We start from the raw sequence: 23,007 nt of genomic DNA, 5'->3' as shown, positions 1-23,007 counted from the left end.
TTATCCACAACTTCCTCAACACCGAATACATTGTATTATTGAAAAACTGCTGACAAATAACGTGGTTAAAATCATTTTTTATTTATTTTTTTTTATGTATTAGTCGAGCTCGGCGTATTAGGTACTCATTACACATTGTACGCATATAACAGTGCGTTTGGAGAAGCGCTGGCTGGTCGGTCGGTTCCTTTTTCCCGAAGCAAGAAACGCGTCGTCCTTGAGTTAATTGAATTAGCGAGGAGAGCCAACCGAAAAAAGAGAAAGAAAGGGAATCGGACACTCGGGGGACTATGTTTATCCCTCTCTTCCTTTTTTCACTCCTTTTGCTTTGAGAATAGCTGAGATTCTGTTTTTTGTTTTGTTTTTTTTTTCGCTATTTTATGTTATGCAAGTACCCACCTACTCATACTCGACGCGCGGTACCTATACTGTACAGTAGAAAGTACTTGGGCGCTAGACGACGTAATACAAGCGCGACCGTACAACCGGTTGACCGACACAGCATATATATATACCGATACTTGTACACGGTATATGTATACACGGATGGCTGGCGGGCGTTTCTCGCGATAAATAATCACGTGGGTGGTAACGCTCGGACCCGATTACTTTTATATTATGTAGATGTTTATGACGCTCCGGCATCTGAGGGAATACGGAAATGTGTGTAGGAGATGTAAGTATTGAGGTGTGTGTGTGTGTGTGTGTGTCAACGCTGCGAATGCCTGCAGTAACCGTTGATGCTGCTATATGTACTATACATATATCTACTGTTGTGACTTTTTTGTATTTTAAGACCTCTCAACACTACCACAAACGGTTTATAACAATACTATTTTGTTTTTCGTACATTGTTTTCTCTGAAACCTGTGAGTAAAAGATCGTGCCTATACCTAATTTATCCAGATGTATACCCCTTTGAATGTATTAAGTATAATACCCGAGTGCGGGTGCAACGCAGATTAGTCCATCGTTCATTCGTCGAATTTTGGGAAAAAGCCGTTTTGTCGTAGGTAACATACATCTGCCGCGTTCCCGTGAGCTCAGAACACACTCGCCCGCGCATGATGATCAATTTCATTTTCCAATGGGAATAATCAATTCGAAAGGAAACAAAAGGTACGGTCGGGTACGGTCGCAGTTTCAATGCAATACGGTTACATTGGCACTGCGCGGTGATGTATTTATACATATATATATACAGAGGAAATCGATTCATTCATTCACTCGCCGCTATGCAATATCCACGTCAGTGCGATCCGTCTCCGTTGGCACGAGCCAAAGACTCCGAGTGAAAATAAGCGTCCAACCCCTTCCTCTTCCTCTCACCCGATCCTCCCTCTTTCATCCAAATACATCAATGTTTGATGTGCACGTCTCTCATCCCCACGGCTAATATTATATCCTCCCTCGGTGCATCCGAGCGAAAAGCCATGAACCGTTCGTAACTTCGTAAAAGTACCTATACACACACTGTATCCCCATCGAAAAGGCCGAGCAATCGCGAATGGCAGTAGCGCACAACATACCTAGTGTACATTATACTTTCACACACATCGGTGCAAATGCCGGTTCGGAGTAAAACTCTCTCGCCTCGGGTGCACCAACACGACGATCATCTCTCGCTGTACCTATACATTTACACGCATTTACACATACAAGGTACAACTTAGATATATACATATGTATGGGAAGTAAAGCGCAAATGTTGATGCTGTAGGGCGTCCCTCCCTTCTCAAATTCTTCCCCCGCCTGCACCACCTCAGGGTTATTTTTCGGGTAATACGTGGTGGCACATCTTCGATAGTCGGTTGGATATCGCGCCGGCGCAAGTCTACAATATATATTACGTAGACACATGTAACAGCTACGGGGTGAGGGCAACTGCGGAGGACAGAGGGAATCGGGAATCCGTACAGGAGCGCGTGGCGTATCGATTGCAAAATTTCAGAGCGCGCGCGCGCGCCTTTGTGTGTGTATCCTCTCTTTGTGGATGTGTATATACATTCTCTCTCGGCAGCACCAGCTCTCAGGGACGCCTCGCTCGGCATTGACCTTAGCGATGGCCCCGAGAGGAGGGAAAGACACCCTCTCTCGGTATACACGCTACCTACACTTGTTTTCTACGAGAGGGAGATTTACAGAGAAGTAGGTCGTGGGAGGGAAGATGGGTTTTGCTGGGACGTGCGCGCGTGCGTCCTCTCTCTCTCTCTGCCCTATATGATACGCTTGTATAATATTTTTAATACCCTGCAACGAAGGGTTGCTAGGTTGCTCGGCTATAATACATATACGATATTGGGGGATGATTGGTGTTTCGAAACCTCCCTCCTCCTTATGAGGATCGATTGCGGATGTTGGAGCTTTTTTCCCGAGCACTCCCATCGTGATACAAACCCTTACTCTTGTACTCCATGGCGTTGCTTTGATTTCGCACTCGGTTTATTTACAGAGATTTACACGTTTTGTCATAACAATCTGATCTGCATCGTCGTCTCGTTAAAGCTCTACCAGTAAGACCATTTTTTTCTTTTTTAACAAAGACAAAGCCGTTCGCGGGTATTGCGTAAAACAAGATGTGCTTGCCCGATTGACGATTACTCAATTGAGCTTTAATTTTAATTAAAATGAAAAATAAAATTATTTCTTCACACAGACAATTACGTATCGTGCTTTATTATATTGTATATCTGTATCTGTCGAAAGTCCAATATTAATAATAACAATGACGACGGCGATGAAGCAGCAGCACTTGGCCTTTTTTTTTCTCTCTCCTCCACTCGTGAATAACCTTCTGGTTGGGTGGGTCATGGGCGATCGATAGAGATGAGGAGGATTCTGCGTTCAAAAAGAAAATACTGCTTTTTATTTATTTATTTTTATTTTCATTTTTTTCATCAATATTTATATTTACATAATATGTGGGCTGATATTAAAATACCAAGTCGATACGTGTGAAGTGGAGTTGCAAATTTGTTGGAAATTAATTTTCAAACAATCCCCATCACGGATAATTTGCACACATTGTATTATCATTATTAATGTCAAGGGGAGCGGCAATTCATTGAAGGGGTTGTCATTTTGATTACTCATGTAAATTGGAGGACTTGGTATAAGGGATACAACGTTGGATGAAACTTTCACCGATGCAGTTATTCGAAAAAAGTGGTGATGCTAGGCGAGTAGGCACTGTCCTTGAAATATGATATTTTGCTATACTGGTGGTTGCGGTTTTTTTTTTTTTTTTTTTTTTTTGCTCAAAGGGTACCTGGCGTTTGGGCTTTTGTTTCAAAAAATCCAGTCGAGAAGAAGAATGGCTCTTGAATAATATGTACATTTTGTCCAGAGACTACGCTGATACAAATTCTTTACTAGCACCTTTTCGATCATTCATTCCTGGACAACGGTGTAAACGGAGCCATCGAAAATCATTAGTTGGAACAAATTTTATCTCTTGTTTCTCTCTTTGTTAAATCTTTCGAGTTAGCAGGCACGGCCCTTCCATACTTGTAAAAAATTCCACTGTTTTAGATAAATTTCATCCAAACCTTGGAATCGTACAGTATAATTAAGTACCAGTGCTTATCTAAAAATGGAAAATATAAAAATATATATTAAAAACAACGTGAACGTTTCGATGTTTGATTGTTATGTGGCATTGCCTCTGGCGTAACGAGAAAAAAAAAATGAATAGTAATCTGCGCGTATAAAAGTTTTTTTTTTGTTTTACTGAAGAATAAAAAAAATGGGTTCTCCGGGAAAACACAGCAGATCCGTAATGTACAAATGAATTATAACATACCTCTACGTGGGCGTAGACCCAGCGCCATCCAGCCGTGTGGATATTTAAAAATTCAGCTCTCGCGGATGAACTTGAGCGATCGCGGAACAACGAAATAGTACATATATGTACGCGCGCCGGCGCTCGTTCGCCACCCCTGCTTGCGCGCATCTGAGCAATACGTGTATATATATGTGTGTCTGTGTTTGCCGTCACGGTCCTGTTTCGCGCGCGTATAGCATGATCCCGTCGAGCGTTTCCGCTTTTGCCATGCCGAGTGTGATTTTTATCTCGTTCTGCCGAGAGCACGCGTATATATATATGTATACGTGTACAGCAACGCGCGGCAGGAGGAAAGTAAGAGCCGACCACCGGGAAAGGATTTCCGTACAAGCGGAATGTTATATATTGAACATATAGCGCGTGGGAGTGGAAAATATAAGGGCTAGCGCGTTTTCCGCTGCTTTTTATGCACAACGTTTATATAATATATTTTCCTTCCTTCCGAAAGTGAAGTGCGCACTTGAACCACCTCATTTCTCCAACCACTTGCTTTTTTCAGTAGTTGTGAAAAAAAAAAAAAAATCAACAACAACAACAATTGTACGCATAAGACTGGCTTTTCAAAAGTGATTAAAAAAATAAATTAAAGTAACCAGTGACTCAAAAAGACACGCTTTTGCTCGAAAAAGAAATGTTATTGATCACACAAATATATGTATGTTGTGATTAACCACTGAGATTGTACACCCTACATGTTTTTTTCTTTTTTCCGACGAGTCAAGTCTGCTCCAAGCGCATTTATAATCCTAATATACATATATCAAACTCTATATAGAAATAAGCTCTTTGAGAAAGTATTCTGCGACTTGACTTATTACCTACTCTCTCTGATTGGAATCGCCAAAGTTGTCGGGCAGTGCTATAAGGTATACAATATACCAAAGTGACACAAGAAAACTTGAGTAAACTTCACTAAACTTTCCGATGATGTACCTATAGATCATCCGATGCATCAAAATCTCAGAAAAAAAGTTGATAGTCCGTGAAGAGTCATCCTCTATTGAGATGTACAACTTTTTCTCCAGATCTACGAGCTTTCAGGTACCAAAGTCATGATCCTCTTTACTTCGGAAAATATACGTATAACAGCGGAGTGAACGGATGATTGTACACAGACATAATAAAATTGTAGCAACGCGTTGCAATGAACACGCAACTGTGTCCCTTCATTTTTTCACAATATAGTTTTTTTTTTTTTTTGTAATTAAGGTTCTAACCTCGTGAGAGGTATGAACGCTGAATTTATTCAATAGTGAAAAAATACATAGTTTTTTTTTTTTTTTTTTACATACAGGTAACAGTTGGTATACAGTAATTCTTAAATTATTCTAACTTTGTACTGATGGCGCAGTCCTATAGAATAGAAGTATACAAAGTACAACTGTATGTATGTGTCACATGGTATAGTCAGTAAGAGGGTCAGGGGGACTACACACGATCAAATTGTTGCAGACGCCTTTTTTTTTGCAGTACTTATTTGTCACTTTTCGGAATCCTCCGTTTTCAAAACAGGGTGTAAGAATAGGCCTTCGTTCGCTTCGACAATGCGCGGGAAACGCGCTTCGCACGAAAGGGAGGGATAGGCGCTGCTGTACTGCATAATATAATTATGCGTTGCGCGAGTCGCGTGTATACACCTGTACACGAACGTGTTTTATTTCATGCCCCTCTTCCCTCGTGCTGACTTTTTTTTTTTTTTTTTTTTCTACGAGTCTGCTAATAGGCGTCGTCATGGTCGACATCCATTGCCTTCGCATTAGTACACGGGCACCATGATAATGCAATGCGTGTGCCCGCAAATCTCACAATGACTGCTGATTTTGCATGATTTTTTTACTACTTTCTCGTTTCCATGGATTTTTGTAAATGGCCTGAAATACATGAATACAAAGCTGCAAGCTAAAAGTATCTCTTTAATACAAGTTTACGAAGAAAAAAAAAAAAAAAAGAGACACGTCTCCCGCTCGAAAATCGCATCAGTCGTGCGGTGATTCAAAGTCGATGCTTATACGATGTGCCTTAACTGTCGGACGTTTACTTACCATCATCGTCACCGACAATAAAATATCCCACAAAGAGACGATGGTCGTGGCTTCGTTATGCACGTGTGGCGTTGAGGTCGTTTTGATTTGATCGTACCAATTGTTATATTGTGCAAGAAGTCGACGACGATATGAAAGCTCCCGAGTCGATGACACGTGCGTGCATCTCGTGTATATATATGTATATTGTCCTGCCGCCTCAAAAAAAAAAAAAAAAAAAAAAAAAAAAAAAAGAAAGAGACGCAGACGGGAAATTGTGACTTTCGGCGATGTTGTTGTCGACGCAATTGAATTTCGTGGTTTTTCGCTCGTCGCGTTCGCAGGTTACGAAAGCTTGCGCAAACAGTTCGATTGGGCTCTTCGTTTCCACGTGCTGCGCCTCCTCGAAACGTTGCGTGGATTTTTGCGATGCCTCACTGTACACGCCATCACCTTTTTATTACATTCATATAGGGAAAAAAGGCAATTTTTTTTCTTGATTTTGGACAGTCCTCTCAGTGAGTTTCAGGACTCAACATACACTCGAACGAACCTCCGTTTGTCTAATCATATTTTTTGCGTAAAAATGTGTACATAATATTGTTAAATACTCGATTCAACAGCCGTGTGCACAAAGACGGTCAACTTCCTGCCAGTCAACTTATATACCATCCATACTAATCGTTTGCAAAATAAACTATACTGCTGGGCTTCAGTGAAGAAACATAAAAAAATCATAACACTGTTATGCGTGAACGTACTTAAATGTCCTTTCCAATAGACTCTATACTTTGATTACGAAAGCGTTATTCGGGAACGTGTTTTTTTTTTTTTTGTTTGTTTTCTTTCCTCTTGTATTGTAATACGTATAGGTATATTTTCGCAAGACCCTCTATTTCGGTTGTTACACGTTGGAGTTGATGGGAACAATCAGCTTTCTCTCCTCCTGCAGTGATGCTTTCCTATCGCTGCATGTATACATGTCAGTAAAATACAGTAGAAAGAGCTAACCTATACATATAGGTACGGTACGGGGAAAAGGAGGAAGTGAAGAAAAGTGTCTCGTACTTGATCCATTCACTCTTTACCACGTTATTAGTCTTAGTACGTGGTGGTGGTGATGATCGTTGTATAGGTGTGTTGGATTCGAGCGGTGCGGTAACGCCTCCTCGATGCGGACTCTCATGAAACTTTTGATTACGTCGTCACTATCACACGCCTCCCGAGAGGCCTCTTCCACCACCGAACGGTTATTTTTTTTTTTTTTTTTTTTTTTTTCATTTCATCATAAAAAACATAAAAGTCCAGGTTTTGCTTTAATGGGGCTGAACAGGAAATTTTCACGTGCGAGCTTATCGGCCTATCTAGTTAAACGATCCCCATGGAATTCTCTTACAAGGTACAACACAGCGACTCGCACGAGCAACTCTAGTTGGGAGCCCTTCGAAGGTGAAAAGAAATTTTTATTTGGTATCAGACCTTAGGGACGAAGATTTTTTTTTTATCCATTACCAAGTGTCTCTATAACAGTGTAAGGAGGATTTCGTGATGAACGGAAATAAAGTGACGCGTTGTACAATCTTTTTTTTTTTTTTTTTTTTTTCAATCCCAGAACAGATTATCAACTTTTGTCCCGTTTTGAGATTGAATAATTTATATAGTCTTAAAAAAATAGGTGGAAAATGTATAGTCAATAAAAAAAAAGTGCTAATTTACATAGAAGCAAATCAAAATGGCAAATTGAAAAAATTGAATAAAGCCTATGGTGATTTGACACACTCTGTTAAAAAATAAAAAACCTGTGTGATAAATGTTTCGGAACGAAAAAGTACTCAAATGAAGGGAATACTGATCAGTAAAATCTGGAAGCAAATTATTATTTTACACAAATACTAAATTATAAGTGTTAAAATAAGCTCTTGTTAAAAAAGAATGATACGCATACCTCAGGTTTGACATTTTTTTTATATACATAAGTTAAAAGCACGACTGCATATAGGTATACATATCTTACTATCTAGTGTCCGTGACGTCTACATGTTATCGATACGCGTATTAACTGTAAAGCGATAAGTAGGTACAATGGATGAGCAAAGATTACTTGATCTAATAAATAAATGATATTTTCTTGTACCACATAGTGTGACTACTACACATAAAAGATGTACACCGCAAAACAGTGGCAATAAACACAAGTGTTCCTTGTAACGTAACAGTATACATTCTTTTGTCTGAGCTTATTATTTGTGCTTAGGTTTCTTATACATGTTTTTTTACATGAGCTGTATACATATACAAGCCACTGCGTAGGGAACAAAATAGCGCCTCTCACATTCTTCGCGGGGGTGCATGAGACTTTTACAATAGCGGCGTCGAGAAAACCTCTCTTTTTTTCCTCTTTCTATACAACACGTCTCTCCCCGTGTACCTCTGGTACTTGTCTTTGCCGTGGCTGATTCGCGCGAGGCCGTCTATTACTCATTGTTGATTCCTCCTCCTCCTAGACGCATTTTTTTCTCTCTCTCTCCCCCTCCCCCCTCCCAGTCTTTTATATTTTTGCAACGCGTGCAAAGTGTTAATGTAATTGGCTTTGCTCAGTACGTAAAATTGAAGTAGCCATGCAATAGAGTTTTTCCGACGTTCAACTTATACTCTCGATTGATTGATCGATTCTGATGAAGTAGCTTTGATTACTACTGCCACAGCGAGCATATATATAATTATATACATTTACGTGATGGTATCGCTTATCTGGAGGATCGTAAATAACTGCAATGAAAAAAGATTGGCACGGACGTGATCGACAAATTTTTAAAAATTCACCATATACAGTTTATGTGTTCGGGTATGATTTAATCATACTTCTTTCGCGAAACAAACACACATTTTCCTCCGCACGTCTGGAGGTAAGTAATGCACACGAGGGAAAATGAAGGGCACATTTTACAATCTGTGTATATAATATATACATGTATGGAAGCGCCCAGTCAAAGGGACATAAATATAGTATACCTATACCCACATCTGTGTAAAGTTGCTCTGCAGCGGTAGCTTCCCCCGATTCTCCGCAGCCCCTTGTAACACGCTCAGATGAGACGTGTTTTCATCACCTCGACGGTTTCTTTTCCCGCAACCTCGCCCTCTCGTATAGCTATATATAGGAGACGCTCCACCTCTCCCGTGTCCGAAAACTCGCTCCCAAGCACCAAACGCCACGTTATTTTGCAAAAAATTCCAATCTCAGGGCGGACCCGCGAAATACTGTATGTCGTAATCGAGCGACAAGCGCCTGTCTGTTTGAGCGAAGGAGAGAAAAAAAACGAGAGAGAGAGAGAGAGAGAGAGGAGATAAACAGCGGTGGGCATACGTTTTATTACAGTGTAACGCGAGCATACACAACAGCACCACCATACATATTTATATACGCGTGGTATGAAATCCTCTTATCTTGGCACGCCGTGGGGAGATAAAAGCAGCGTTTTAAAATAATTACATCTCGCGATGGATGTATACTTACGCGGTCTCGCGGACAAGGACTCGGCGGTGTTGAAAACACAACCACGTACTTGATTCGTATACATTTTAGACAACAATGATACGCTCATTGTTATTTCACACTTGCTCTATATCCATGTATTTTAACCTAAGTACCTGCCATTATTGCCTCGAATTGTGCGTGATCGAACCTTAATTTTTTTTTTTTTTTTTTTTCGTGAAATCCTGCGAAACGGCTTTTATCGACTCACCGAATGTCACGTGATACGCATCGTGCCGCGTTGGCTCGAAATTCCTGGCGCGTGTGCTGCGGGTGTCGCCGTTGATGGTCGACCAAGTGATTTTCCTATCGGCGTTTACGCCCACCGAAACTTTGGCATCCCCCCACCCCTCTTCCTCCTCGCCACCGTCGGATCGTTGTTGTCGCGCGACACCCCCCTGCACGTGTACATACGCACATACACGCGCCGTTGCTGTTAGTGCGGGCTGAGATAACGCTTTAAACGGTGGAGCTCCGTAATTGATTTTGCGCCTCGAAAAGCTGCGCGATAATTCTTTTTTGGCGCTGATAACCCATAAATTTTGTTGACGAATCAAAAGACAAACCTCAAATTGGTATTGGTACACAATCATTGATGAGGGTTGCGCTAAGCGGTGACCTGAAAATCAACTAAAACGAGGTAGCGATAAAACAGCGATTAATCTCTCGTTTAGCATATACATATTATATGTATGTATATAATCTATACAGCGTTCAACGTCAAGGCTCGTCGTCTCGCATGCCACACGCATAAATCGAATCCTATGTCATCTGCTCTTTGGATTAATTGAAGAAGAAAAAATCTTTCAAACGATGTGTGTATATATAGGTACTTGAGTGATGGCTACAAAATGTCCCTGTGACTATTGCGATTATGGCTCTTAAATTGAATTCTCGTTTGTACCACACATGGCGTTGCGAGGGACATGATATGCATGCACCCATTTATTTTACGAGGGAGGATAAAATTAAAAGCAGGAGTGATACATTGACGGTGATTTTATTATTGGCTCTCGTGTATTTTGGTATTTCTGTTCCTGTTGTAGAAAGTGGGACCTCACGAGTTTGGGCGTATCTAATCTCGTTAATGCATACCTAATCATAACTAGCGTCTTTTTAATTAAAGACGAAAGAATGACCGAATAATATCTTATTGTACATTTTAATTAATCGCGCGACTAACGTAATCTCTAAAAAAACAAGTTTTTCTAGTGTCGGTATAAATCGATGTATATATATATAGTTCGGAAAATTTCCACGAGGTGATGTTACGTGTGTACTTTTACATGCACGAGAAGGACCGCGTTCTCTCTTTGATCTCCCCTTCTTTTTTTTTGCTTTTGCGCGCGTAATCGAATCAAACAAGGCACGCGTGGCGTACGGCTAAAGTGATTCCGGGAAATGACCCGCGGTAAATCATCATCATAATCATCGTCATCATCGCGTTCTGTGTCAATCAGACTTTTCTCTTTTATAATATATAGCGGTAAATGGCCAATGACTCGTACTTGTATACATTATTTCACGAAAAAAAACTTTTGAAATCGAAAAACTTTTTTTTCCTGAGGCACAACATTGAAAAACAGATTCTTTATCTTGTGCACATGTCTTGGGGATGGTGTTAAAAAATCAATAAATTATCATGTAAGTAATACACATTTTTTTAAAACTTTATCTGGAAAATTTTCCTTTAATCTTCGTGTTTCCCCTAACATCCCCCCAGACTCGACAATACATTATGTAAAGTTTACAAAAAAACTTGCATCATCTCTTCACTCTGGTCTCCCTAAAGATGAGAAAAAAACACTTTTTTATATTTATTCTGAAGTTGAAAAAAATTCTTCATGATATCGTCTCAAAATACGTTGAACAGATATTCAAAGCTACATATTTTAGTTCGTCCGGTGGTTTTTAAAATCCTGAAACATAAGGAAAAAAATGACTGGAGAGTGTCTATATGCTCCCAAAAATATAGAGGAGATGGCGAAGAAATGGATCACCCCAACACCCGAAAATAGCATCAATACAACACAAAGTCCATAGTTTTTCGCCGCTCTCCAGAGTTATACGTTACGTATATGTATATAGGTGGTCGCTATAGGTTCGCGTGCACGTAATAGGTGAATGACTCCAGCAGGTATACTTAATATACGCGGTGAACGCGAAGGATCTCCCGCGAACGCTGTACGTTGTACCACCTGTCTAGTCTGTCTCGGGCTGTGTGTGCTTGTTCTACACTCGCGCAATCCCGTGAGGCAGCGATCGCTTTCCCGCTCGTACGTTTTCTTTCCTTTACAACGGACAAGTAATTACAACCTTGATTGGATATGTTTGTTCAGTCGTTATTTTTTTTTTTTTTTTTTTTCCTTTCCAATCACACGTGTTCAGCACAAACATTTCCGCACCGAATAAGCCGGATAAGCGGGCGATAAGGTTATTATTGCAAACACATCGAAGCGGATAATAAATTCTTTCAATTCGACTCGTGAGACAATTGCTTTTTTTTTGTTGTTGAAAATTGATTGAACAACGCCACGTGTGCGCTCGAATTTTAGACTCCTCGGCCGATGAGGAGATCCGTCTAGTTTCGCAAAACACACGCGCATTTTATACTCAGTTAGCCAACAATCAAACGTTCATCGTCCGGCAAAAGAACAAGTGTTGTGTGACTCACGATAATTATTTCCACGCATCGGATACTGCCCACTGCCGCTGTACAGGCGCGTCATTTTTTGTTACAGTTCTTCTTTGACAATGAGATTGGATCATAAAACAAACGAAAAACAAAAAAAATTACGTGAATTCATGTATTTATGAACTAGAGAAAAAAAAATAGGTGTTCGCGTCAGAGGGGTGGATTGGATTCTTGATGGGAAATGAGAATCGCATGGCGAGAAATTACCGAGATTACACGACGTAACCGTTGAAGCGAGCGAAGTTTCGTTGATTACAGGTGACGCGCCGGAGTGGGATGAGCAGCGAAAGAAAAAAAAAAAAAAATCTGCGTAAATCGTACACGACAGTCCCGAGCATATTTGAAAAATAAATCTCCGATACGCGTAATCGTAGGAGATATTTTTTTTTTTTTTTTATAGTATAAATTATTAACGCCCTTATTTCATCCGAGACGAATGTTAAATGGCCTCAGCGCTGTATATATGCGCTCTTCGTCAGAGAGCCTCTGTCTCCTTTTGCAGCCAGTGCTCAATGAAGGATCGTTAAATAATCAAGCTTCTGTGGATGCATGCACACGCGTCTCCCTCCTCCTCGCGATTGGTATCTCTTTCTCTCTTCGACACCGCAACGCGTATGTGCAATCTCTTCAAAGCAGTGAGTTTTTTTTTCCAACTCGATGTTTTGAGGTCACTTGTCTCGGGAAAAAAATGGCAATTCTTTCGATTCGAACAGGGGGACAATAGTATGTAGCCATTGCGAGGTAGACGCGGAAGCAATTCTGTCAGCGTGTCCCAATGGGCGTGGGGACCGAAGCGTTTTGTGGGAGGAAACGCGAGAAGGCACTAAAACGCTTGATAACCGTATAACAGAACAGTACGATCATTCGCTTGGTCGAGGGAAATCTCGGAACGACGATTCTAACTATAAGCACAATCTATATGGTGCAGATAGAATATCGTCGTTGCGTCGTGTACTTTATTGTGTTCGCAGGCGACTCATAGACGCAATTGAAAATTTTTACATCATGTGACTCTTAATGTTACCAAAGTATATTTTTACCCGTGTTATATCCGCGTGCAGGATAAAACTAGTACGCGGGTGATTAAATTTAATCTATGCACGTTATCAATTCAAATAAAAGTCGGTGAAAAAAAAAAAAAAAAAAAAAAGTATGAAGATATAAACAATGGTTATTATGATTTCGAACAAAAAATAATTGCCCATCAACAGAATTTCTTTTATTACTCTGCTCTGTTTCATATAGTATAAAAACTCTCACTGTATGTAATTTTGACACGTGACTGTGACTGTGAGATTTGCCACACGCGTATATAAATTTAATATGCATACACAGTGGCTAGGCCTGGCCGTTGCCGCGAAAATCCGGTTCTAATTCACGATCTGCTCGCAAACAGCGTCTGAATACCTAATATTTTATACTCACTTACTTACATCAATGTGGTGCGCAATGCCGCGCGGCCAGTTTTCTACATACATACAGATAATATTATAATATAGCTGACGGGTGGTATCATCTACAATAATGTTATGTTGTACCACCTTATTGACGCACGAGGCGATCATATATAGAGTTGTAAATAAGCTTTTATTATGGAATTCAGGGTGACAAAAACAAAGGGCATTCTCTTTCTCCCCAAAGTTAAGTATCGCATGTTACAAATCTAGCTTACCCCGTGAATAATCATGCAGTGAAAGTCACTCACACAAGTGTATATAGGCATATAATATGTAAATTACACAATGGATTGGCGGTATATGTTTGTGAACAGTGGGGAAGGGGGTAGCCCATTCTTTCTTTCTCACCCCCCGATTATATAATCATCACGACCACCTGCGCTACACGTGTATATATATGCTTACGCTGTACTTGTGCGCGAGTAGAGGTACTATACCTATATACTAAATAGGCACAGGTATACTATTTGGGCCAGAGGAAAGAAAGGAGCTAGGGAGGGTCGCGTGAGTCACCACACTCCACTCGACCGGGGCGGGCATGGAAAATCGTTAGAGAGGGAATGGGGTCGTCGTCGGGGGCACTGATGTACCGCCCGACCTCGCCACCCCTCTCTTTTCGGGGTTTTTTTTTTCGTTCCAATGAAACGGATTATCTTTTTTTTCCCGCTTTGACCGAGCACCAGATGATAATCGTGAGCCAGAACCAGTAGATGTATCTCATACATATATATATATATATATATATATACATATTTCAGGGATTTCTATACATTGCCTGTTTAATGTATTGCGTGCATTAGATAATGTACAATATCAAGAGATACACAGCCATGCAAGACTCATCATCGTATAACGATGATAACCTGTCGTTTTATGTATATCGGTATATACACACCGAAATCGGCAGGTTGTAACCCTATATGCATTCAAATGAAATTCAATAGGTGCTCTCGTGTGCAGCCTGGGGTCAACGACTTTGCTTCCCCGCGGATATAATACACGTACCCGCTTCTTTTATCTGTAATAGTACCTATATGGGAACTCTATCGTAAAATTTCGATTGCTATTGCTATGATGTTTCATGGTGCCAATCGCGTGTGCAGTGTGAATAAAATCCGATAATCCAAAGGTACACGTTTTATATACCTATACACGTATATTATCTGATGCATAGTGTCGACGTCATTGGTTTTAAAAGCGACATTCGAATCGAACATTTTGGGAAGGGAAAAAATGTGCAATGATAATGCGAGTAAGTATAGAGCCATCGCTGCAGTGAGCTCTTGATGGGTAACTCTACCGAAGAAAAGAAGAAAAAAATTCGGAGGTTCTCGGGCGCGCATTGTCATGCTAATCGAGCGAGGAAGGAGAAAAAAAGAACAAAAACCGACGCGGTGCAGACGAAATCGATAAAATTTTTTACTCGGGTTTGTCAAACCAAGCAGTTGTACCATTAAACTGCATACTTTTCTGAGGATCAATTGCAATCGATGAAAGCGTATATAGTAAGTGTATCCGCGACGCAAATACAGAGAGGTAGGTATAGGGGGGGGGGGATCATATTTGAGTTTCAAAAAAAAAAGGAAAAAGAAATTCAGTAACGGAGTATTGGTAAAATTCACGTATAAAATAAAGATTTTCTGTACGTACGCATATTTTTCACCAGAGCTATAAAAGTACAACAGGTTGATTATTATTATTTATTTGTTTTTCACAAAACGGTACCATTGCAATGCTGGTTGACTTTCATCGCTCAGTTAAAGTATTACACTCAACGTCGCATGGCCGTTGTGTCGATAACGTTGCATATCATCAATTGCGAATAACAATAAACAATGCTTTGAACAGAGAGACGGCGAAAGCGAAGTCATTATAAAGTCGCATACCCTGCGAATGAGGAAAGGGGCCAATAAGCCCCGTTGTAGTCTACTATACGCTGCTGTAACCTGTGCGCGCGTGTGTGCGAATTAATAACGGCGGAGAAAGTGATTTGTCTCTTTATATACTTAGTAGCGGAGGCAGGAAGTATAGGCCCCGCGTAGGTATATATATATGTATTGTACTCGAGACGCTCTGCTGATGGCTCTATCGACTCGCATATATACATACCTACCGCTGCAGTAAGTACAATAAGGGGGAAGAGAAAGAGCACGGGTTATAAGTAATTTGTATGGATTTAGCTCTTACAACTCGGAGCGCATCTATACAAAATCCAGAGAAATTGGATAAAAAATGTGTACACCTGTAGTACATGTTTAGTAAAACCCCCCCAAAGTTTTTGAGAGGAGCAGCTTATAGTATTACTCGAAGTCAACGAATTTATCCATACCTATATGGACATTGCTATTATATGTATATGTATGGGCACCCCGACTCTCGCGAAAAAATTAAATCTCGTACAGGTAAATTTTACCGAATGACGATATAGTAATTACTCCGACACCGCTCTCGGTGCTTGTCATTTATTATTCACGCGCGCGCGTACAGATATGTCATGCGGCTGAATAATTGATGTATCAAGAGTGATATTATATAGGTATGTATAGTACACCGGCATGACAGGGGTCAAGAATCTCTTTACCTATACACACCGGGCACGCTTCCATGCTCGTTTGTATATGTGTATAATATATGTATGATCGTCGGGTGATCAACGAGTGCAGCCCCCCGTAAATCATCATTGTAAAATTTCCATCCAAGTGTATATGATATGTATATTATACACGTTACTCGTTTAGTTTTTATGTCCACTTGCATGCGCATGTCATCGTGATCGCTCGCCTAAAGGTCAAGGCTAATAATATACGTACAATATGTTACAGGGTGTCTCGCGACCTCTTTCTCCGACATGTCGCTTCATTTCATTAGCTTACATACTTAGTATTGCACATGCCTGCACATCCCAATTACCAATATGTTCTTTTTTATTTTTTTATTTGTATGGCTTGGACGCCTAAGCACCTATACATTGCAAGTTGATTTTTTTTTTTTTTTTCATGCGTAACTGCAGTAGCTCGTCGAATATAGACGACAGTTTGTGATAACGCGGAAAAAATTTCATGATTTTTATGCTGCTGTGGGAGGTACAGAAACACGCATCCCAAGTTCACTCGCGAGTAATTTTATAGGCAGTTTTGCTGCTGCGCCTGAAGAGCTGGGGGGAGGGACAGGCCAAACTGGACCGAAGAAACTCGCCAGGCTTCCTTAGAAGGACATATATTATACTGTAGCGTCTGTCGTCGTGGACCATGACCATAAATGACATGCATTGTACGAGTATCGATGAAAATCCCCGCGTGTTACTCTTTACTCATTGACGCGCACCTCGACTTGTTCTTTTTTTTTGGGACCCTAAATGGATATTAGGCGCTCCAAAATCCACCACCTGTTTTAAACATTATATGTATTATATTTTATCGATGCTACGCGTATATTTTTAGAATGTTAATAACGATAACAGAGCTGATGTTGTTCGATGTCTTGCAGATCTCGTCCACTGCACGAACGAGCCGAACGTGTCGATTCCGCAGTTGGCGAATCTGTTGGTCGAAAGGTCGCAAAACACAAATTGGACGGTGGTTTTCAAGGCGCTCATCACAGTACATCACATGATGTGTTACGGGAACGAGGTGAGAGGCTCATGTTATTGTTGTTATTGTTATTTTTATTGAAATAATTAGATTAAATTTTGTTACCCGAAAAAACGAACGATAAAATAAGTAACGCAGCGCAACACGAAAACTCGTCCGATCGAGAGCTCGGCACGTGGTGCAGTTATTTTTACTGCGCTGTACTTGGCAATGACAGTGATGTCTCATCTTTTTTTTTTTTTTTCAGAGGTTTACGCAGTACCTAGCCTCGAGCAACAGTACGTTTCAGCTCAGCAACTTTCTCGACAAAAGCGGCGTGCAAGGTAAATACGTCTTTTGACTGTGCCTTTTCCACCTTTCGCAATAACGAGAGTAAATTAACACGTACCCATATGGTATATAACAATCAACGGCCAATAATATAATATATAATGCACTTGTGATGATGATGATGATGATGATGATTGCACTTGGCTTACTCTTTTTTTTTTTTTTTTTTTTTTTTTTTTTCAATGAAAAATTACTCTGCAAACCTTTTACAATCTAGGCTTGTTGATCTCGTCAAATAAGTAAATATGTATTTTCTTTGTTGAAGAGGATCGAGCTTTTACATATACATATATAAGTACATTACGTGTAGCAGAGCAATGTCACCTAATTTTGTATTTTTTTTATTTTTGAACAATAATAATTTAAAAGATGATGAAAATTTCAAATCAGACATTATCGCCACTGTCTATTCCAAAACTTTGGATGAGCAGTCAAGCTTACGCGTTTTGTTGTATCAATTGTATATGTTTAGAGATGAAAAAACAAAATAATAAATAAATAAAAAACTTTATACGTAGAGTGATTCCGAAAAATTGTAAAATATCAATAATAATTATATTCCTGTAATTGGGCGACTTGTGTACTAACATCAAACAATTTTCTTTTTGCTCGACGAAGGAGGACAAGCGCGCATCGGTGAGTTTTATGTGGTCTTGGAATGCGTTTTCGTTCATTTCAGCAAGCCCCCCTTTTTTTACTATTTCTATTACTGTTGTTATTATTATTATTATTATTATTAGTGTTTTTAATTATCAAACTAACTATTCTCATTCATTTTGTCTACTCTATTTTTACATTTTTGTAGTCCCTCTTAGCGTGTAATTAATTTAAAGCTTGATAATCCCTTTTTTCTTCCACATTATAATATTATCATTTTGTTTGTTTGTTTGTTTGTTTGTCGAGAGTTTACGTTAGTAAGTGGTTTTTTTTTTTTATTTTCTTACTTCCTGTACATTATTCTCTATACTTTGTTACTTTGTACATCGATGTTTGAGAGGTATTATCGTTTCTTTTATTTTTTGCGTAGCCACAAATAAAATCCATTAGTTATTCTAACTAACGCACTAAAAAATCCATGACATGCGTGTTGTTGTTGTTAAAATGTTCACTCTTACGTCAATTTAAAGGACTTTTATTCTCTCTTGTTGATTTCCAATGCATTTTAGCATCCTCAATTTTTTGGACGACATTATACCAAAGATCTTGCTATTTCAGGATACGACATGTCTCCGTTCATCAGGAGGTACGCGAAATACTTGAACGACAAGGCCATGTCCTACAGATCGGTCGCCTTTGACTTTTGCAAAGTCAAGCGGGGGTAAGCCTTTGCCCGATGGAGGGAACAATCAAAAACTTTTCATTTTAAACGAAATAACTAAAAAAAAAATTAAACCGTAGGAAAGAGGAGGGCACGCTTCGGACGATGAACGCGGAGAAGCTGTTGAAGACGCTGCCGGTGCTGCAGAGCCAGCTCGACTCGCTGCTCGAGTTCGACTGCTCGGCCAATGATCTCACGAACGGAGTCATCAACATGGCCTTCATGCTGCTCTTCCGAGATCTCATTCGGCTGTTTGCCGGCTACAACGACGGCATCATTAATCTCTTAGGTCAGTCTAAACTCTTTGGTGTGTTTAATCTTTTCCTTTTTTTTTTTTTTTTTTTTTTTCTCCTTCCTGCACGTGTACCGATACATATAAATTCTTGTGCCAATTCTTTGTTGCAGAAAAATACTTCGATATGAATAAGAAACAATGCCGAGAGGCTTTGGATTTGTATAAAAAATTTCTCGTCAGAATGGACAAAGTAGGCGAATTCTTGAAAGTGGCAGAAGTAAGTTTGCATGGGAGATGATGATATGTTACGTACTTGCACATTCACAATAATGGTGAATGTAATTTTTTTTTTTTTTTCCGTACAGAACGTAGGTATCGACAAAGGAGACATTCCAGATCTGACCAAGGTAACGAATGCACCTTTCACATGTTAAATCGCCAATCCGCGCAATCGATTTAATGGCTTGTTATTTTTAGGCTCCCAGCAGCTTGTTAGACGCGTTAGAGCAACATTTAGCCTCGCTAGAGGGTAGGAAAGGTTCGGCGGCTAATACGCCGACCCAGTCGGCGAGGTAAGTCAAGCTCCTCGTCTTGTCATTTTATGTATTCTAATAATAATGCTACTGAACGAGCATCGGTGGAAAGATGGTTTTAATTAATAATCCACTAACTTTTCCAAGCAATCAACTAATAATACTAATATGGCCACTGCTACTAAATACAATTTAATGAACCATAACTCTTCTCTCCCCATTGCTCTTTATTTTCATATGATAAATGTCAAGATGAATGAATTTAATTATCTTCTCTGTTTAAAAGTACTGACATTTTAGACATCTATATATTTTTCTAACAATTTTCAATGTATGGTACATAATTGGAATTTTAACGCATTGGCATATCCATGGAGTTTCGTTGCTCATTTCTCAAAGTTTGCTCAAGCCATTTGAGCAAATCAATTGTTTATGTATAGGAGAAACACAGAAAAAAAAATAAAGAGAAATGAGGAATGAAATTTTATAATGATCTTTTACATGGATATGTCGTCTGTCCTTCCTCTGCCACGGCCTCATCCAAAAAGACCTTGCATCGATCATACATCACGTGCACCATGAATCTATTTGATACTTTCATTAAACACTAAACCAAATTTTCAGTTTTCTTACAAACCGCACAAGAGAGCGACACCAAAATTTCAAAACAAGTTATTATTTCAATTCAACACATGATTCGATCTGTAATTTTTAAAATTTTATAAAGATGTTGCTTGAGTTTTATCAATATTTACCATTGTTAATTGATGTACCTTTTTGACAAACAAATGTAAATAGAGTTGACAACCACGTAGATTTTACTGTGATGAACACCTTTTTTCTAAAAAATACAATTTTACAAAATTTAGAAAGTAAAAATGTTTAAAAAAACAAGTAGAAAGTTCGTTTACTCAAAACTAACAATTTGTTTTCGCGTTTCTTAAGTGTTTGTGAAAAAATTTCTAACGTCATTGATGGATGCAGTGCTTGATGTTTTCATGTTCACTTTTGGGCATGTAACAACAATAACAATTAGTTAACATTAAGCTTGATGTTCTAACAAATAGATATATTTTAACAAAACATTTGTAGTATTAGATAAACTTTAATCCCCACATCTAACTGAGCATGAGATAGATACGAGTGCATATTTACCCTTGTAATTCACTAACGTCTATATGTATACAGTTGACTAATATGTAGTCTGGGAAAAAAATCTCATTTTTTGTACATGATAGTAATTTTCAGTGACATTCAAAATTGTTTGAAGTCTTGCGAATATTATAGTCGGAGTATAAAGCTGATTTTTTTTTCCCAGTACGTTTAGCGTGTGTTCTTAGGCATGTAATTTTGTACACGGTGGAACAAAGAAAAAAAATAATACAGCACCAACACGCAACAGAAATATTTCTGTTTATATGTTCACTTAACACTTGACTAACACATTATATTTTTACGTAAATCTGCATTTATAGATGTACTACACTGTTTTTTTCTTTTTGTCTCTTCCTCTTTTTTTTATCTCTCTCTCTCTCACTACACTATCGAATCCCATCATCTGTCTCACACGCCTCTTCGATACTCGATCTCTCTCTTGGAACAAAAAACCAATCCAACAACTGTTCCCGCTGGTGAAAACAATCCCACTTCATTGTCATGTCATTCATGTCAAATACCCATATCCACAACGACACCATCTGCGCCCCCCCCCCTTTCCCCCGAAAAAGCAGCAATCGAACGAATGTAAAGTCGGGAGTGTCCGCCCTGTCTTCCACCAGCACTGCCTTCGGCACCGCGGTGAGCAATCAGCGGCTGGATAGCACTGGAAATGGACACATAGACGACGCCGTTAGGCAGCAGGTCCTTGCCGAGGAGGAGGCTGTCTTGAACCAGTACAAGGTTTGCCGATCTACCAACAAACACCACTTTTAAATGATAAAATCATCGAGTAAAACAAACATGATGATTCGTTGCGAAAAATTTTTTCAGGCCAAAGTACAATCACCAACATCGGCGAGTACAAATCCATTTCTTAGCTCACCTACTAACAACGCTGGCCAACCGATCGTTGACTTATTTGGAGGTGGTGCATCCCTGGCCGATAATCAGGTAAGAGTCGTCAACCACGTGATAGTTTTCTGTCCTGATACAATATGTACTGTTGCAAAAAAAAAAAACAATAATTGAACTATTATTCTGTTGTATGGTGGACAAACTGACAGAAGGCGTCGGATGATTTGTTACAACTGGCAGGAAATCCATTTGCCGACATGTTTGGGGCACCCCAACCAGCTACTACAGCGGCAGCGGCAGTGCAACCAGCACCGGTACAGAATAACATGTGGATGACTAACGGTAATGGTAAATACAGGAATCTCGTTATTTATTTTTATTTTCTCAACTTTATCCTATCACCATGTTTCGTACATCGTTTGTTTATTTTTTCACACTCGTACATACCGATTTCTGGATGTTAGTGCACGTTGCTCACATGTTGATTTGATTTTGATACCCATACTTTGTGTTTTTATTTTCAGTTTTTCATCACGTACTCGTTGTTATTTTGGTTTTGTAGGTTTCGCCATGGCAGCACCGGCAACTAATAACTTTGTTACAGATAACAATTTCTCTTCCGTCTTTGGCAGTCAGGATCAGCAGACCGGTGAGTGAGCTAAAGATCACCGCAAATGCACTACTTTGCGGTTCTCGTTCTGATACCCTATTCTTTTTCTTTATCTATATATTTTTCTTCGAGTTTTTACATACATGTATATTTCATACAGCATTCGATTTAGCTGTATCGGTTTACCACTGAGCCTGAATACCTTTTTATGATTTTTTTTCGTTTTTTGAAAAAAAAGAAGAAAAAAAAACAAAAGGATCCTGAAGCGATTGACAAATTACGTTTAATGTCTATTACTATACTTATACAGGATGTTCAATCGTTACTTATTACCATTTCTACGTTGATTCATCACTGCATTAATATACACACAAATCATAAAAAAAAAAAAAAAAAAAAAACGCACGATATTATGATTTAGAAATTTCTTAGACTTAGCTTAGATCATAGTTTGTCCGTAATCAAAAACATTATTTGAATGCACATTTTTTGTCATTCTTATATATGTTTTTCTTCTTATATTAAGTCGCGTAAGTTTCTCGTGGTCGCAGGATATCAAACGAAGCCGGAAACACGAGGAGCTGATTATATGTATCTCTTTTTCTTCTGTTCTCTTTCTTTCTTTTCGACCCCGCACGTGATGGCTGCCTCTTTTATCTGTATATGCGTCAACCACTCCTATCACCACTTGAAAACAATTCCCCTCGGAAACCATGCACAAATGTATCTAATCTCATGGGCCAACGAAACCACCTCCTGACTCTCTGTCTCTCATTATCTCACTCTCTCTCTCTCTCTCTCTCGTTCACTCTAATCTGTCTTTCAC

The 23,007-nt window shown here is 39.4% G+C and overlaps 1 protein-coding gene across 17 annotated transcripts in view; it reads left to right on the top strand.

Annotated features, from left to right (window-relative positions):
* Positions 1-23,007, top strand: part of lap (phosphatidylinositol-binding clathrin assembly protein lap) — a 37,341-nt gene that overhangs the window by 6,492 nt on the left and 7,842 nt on the right. For 8 of the 17 annotated variants that reach the window (XM_023390036.2, XM_023390035.2, XM_023390029.2 and 5 more), the window contains exons 3-14: positions 17,039-17,181; positions 17,390-17,465; positions 18,091-18,108; positions 18,688-18,790; positions 18,871-19,079; positions 19,196-19,302; positions 19,391-19,432; positions 19,503-19,597; positions 21,289-21,457; positions 21,548-21,667; positions 21,781-21,919; positions 22,134-22,220. In XM_023390036.2, coding sequence (XP_023245804.2) covers positions 17,039-17,181; positions 17,390-17,465; positions 18,091-18,108; positions 18,688-18,790; positions 18,871-19,079; positions 19,196-19,302; positions 19,391-19,432; positions 19,503-19,597; positions 21,289-21,457; positions 21,548-21,667; positions 21,781-21,919; positions 22,134-22,220 — 1,308 coding nt within the window. The remainder of the gene's footprint in view (positions 1-17,038; positions 17,182-17,389; positions 17,466-18,090; positions 18,109-18,687; positions 18,791-18,870; positions 19,080-19,195; positions 19,303-19,390; positions 19,433-19,502; positions 19,598-21,288; positions 21,458-21,547; positions 21,668-21,780; positions 21,920-22,133; positions 22,221-23,007) is intronic. The other 9 variants (XM_023390038.2, XM_023390037.2, XM_023390031.2 and 6 more) reach the window with 6 other exon arrangements.

The sequence above is a fragment of the Copidosoma floridanum genome, unplaced genomic scaffold, assembly GCF_036245765.1.
Source record: "Copidosoma floridanum isolate Cflo_tuat_1 unplaced genomic scaffold, Cflo_Japanese_pri ptg000007l, whole genome shotgun sequence".
In the NCBI taxonomy this organism is placed as follows: Eukaryota; Metazoa; Arthropoda; class Insecta; order Hymenoptera; family Encyrtidae; genus Copidosoma; species Copidosoma floridanum.
This window is presented reverse-complemented; position numbering and strand designations above follow the sequence as displayed.